Here is a 1,186-nt window from a genome sequence, read left to right as displayed (position 1 = left end):
GTGGTGGTTCTGTGCGGGGTCCGGGGAGAAGGGGCGTCCTCTGGTTCCGTGTGGGTTTGTTTTCTGAAGCCTGGCGCCCACCCCGCGCCTGTGGTCCCTCCAGGGGTTCCAGCCGCCTGAGTTCAGCCGTGGTTCCTGGTATTAAAGGAGGAAGGAGCCCCGTGTGTTGGGACATACATGCGGTTGCAGTTACTGAATAGGGCCTTTAAGGTGTGATGTTTTGGAGGAAAACGGATTATATTAATGAAGTGAATGTCGAACTTCAGCTTGAATTGGGTCTGAGGAGAGCCCCGCAGCCCTGGCCAGTGTGGCTCAGTGGATAGAGCGTCGGCCTGCGGACTGAAGGGTCCCAGGTTCGATTCCGGTCGAGGGCGCATGCCCAGGTTGCGGGTTTGATCCCCAGTGGGGGGCGTGCAGGATGCAGCCCATCAAGGGTTCTCTCTCATCATTGATTTTTCTAACTCTCCCTCTCCCTTCCTCTCTGAAATCAATAAAAATATTTTCTTTTAAAAGAGAGAGCCCCGCTCTGGGGTGACGGGCGTGTCCCTCCCGTGGGCACTTCCCACACACAGGACGTGGGTCAGCGTTTGTGGGTGGGGGAGGGACTCCATCCACGTGTGGCCGCCGGGTGGTGGGAGGTTCCAGGCCCCTGCGGTTCCGCGCAAGCACACGGCGTCCTCAGCGGCTTCTCTGGCAGCACCTGTGTGTGTTGTCACGCCCCCAAAAGCTCCCCAAAAGCTCCCGGGCACCAGTGTCCCGGCCCCTCGTTTTTGTTAGAACTGGCGGCTGCGGGCCCAGAATGCGCCCAGGGGTGCCACTGGGCTCACCCGTTACCGAACGCCGTGTGCCTCCCGGTCTCGGTCTGTGGAGCCGCCGAGGACGGGGACCCTGACGTGACCTCTCGCGTGTCCCCAGCTGGAGAAGAAGCAGGCGCTGCCGCCCTTCCAGCCGCAGATCACCGACGACTACGGCCTGGACAACTTCGACACGCAGTTCACCAGCTAGCCCGTGCAGCTGACCCCCGACGACGAGGACGTCATAAAGAGGATCGACCAGTCCGAGTTCAAGGGGTTCGAGTACATCAACCGGCTACTGCTCTCCACCGAGGAGTCCCTGTGAGGCATCCGGGCCGTGGACACGCCTGTGAATGACCCGCGCCTTCGCCGCCGCGCATGCATGCCGGGGA

General features: G+C 61.4%; 1 protein-coding gene across 1 annotated transcript in view; it reads left to right on the top strand.

Annotated features, from left to right (window-relative positions):
- LOC102238785 (protein kinase C zeta type) overlaps positions 1 to 1,180 on the top strand; it is a 35,776-nt gene extending 34,596 nt beyond the window's left edge. Inside the window, 1 exon segment of the mRNA XM_014543762.1 lies at positions 901 to 1,180. Within this exon segment, the coding sequence (XP_014399248.1) occupies positions 901 to 1,119 (219 nt within the window). The 3' untranslated portion in view covers positions 1,120 to 1,180.
- The last annotated feature ends 6 nt before the right edge of the window (positions 1,181 to 1,186 follow it).

Source organism: Myotis brandtii, unplaced genomic scaffold (genome assembly GCF_000412655.1).
Source record: "Myotis brandtii unplaced genomic scaffold, ASM41265v1 scaffold334, whole genome shotgun sequence".
NCBI lineage: Eukaryota > Metazoa > Chordata > Mammalia > Chiroptera > Vespertilionidae > Myotis > Myotis brandtii.
Note: the sequence above shows the minus strand (reverse complement) of the source record. Positions and strands in the feature narration are given on the sequence as shown.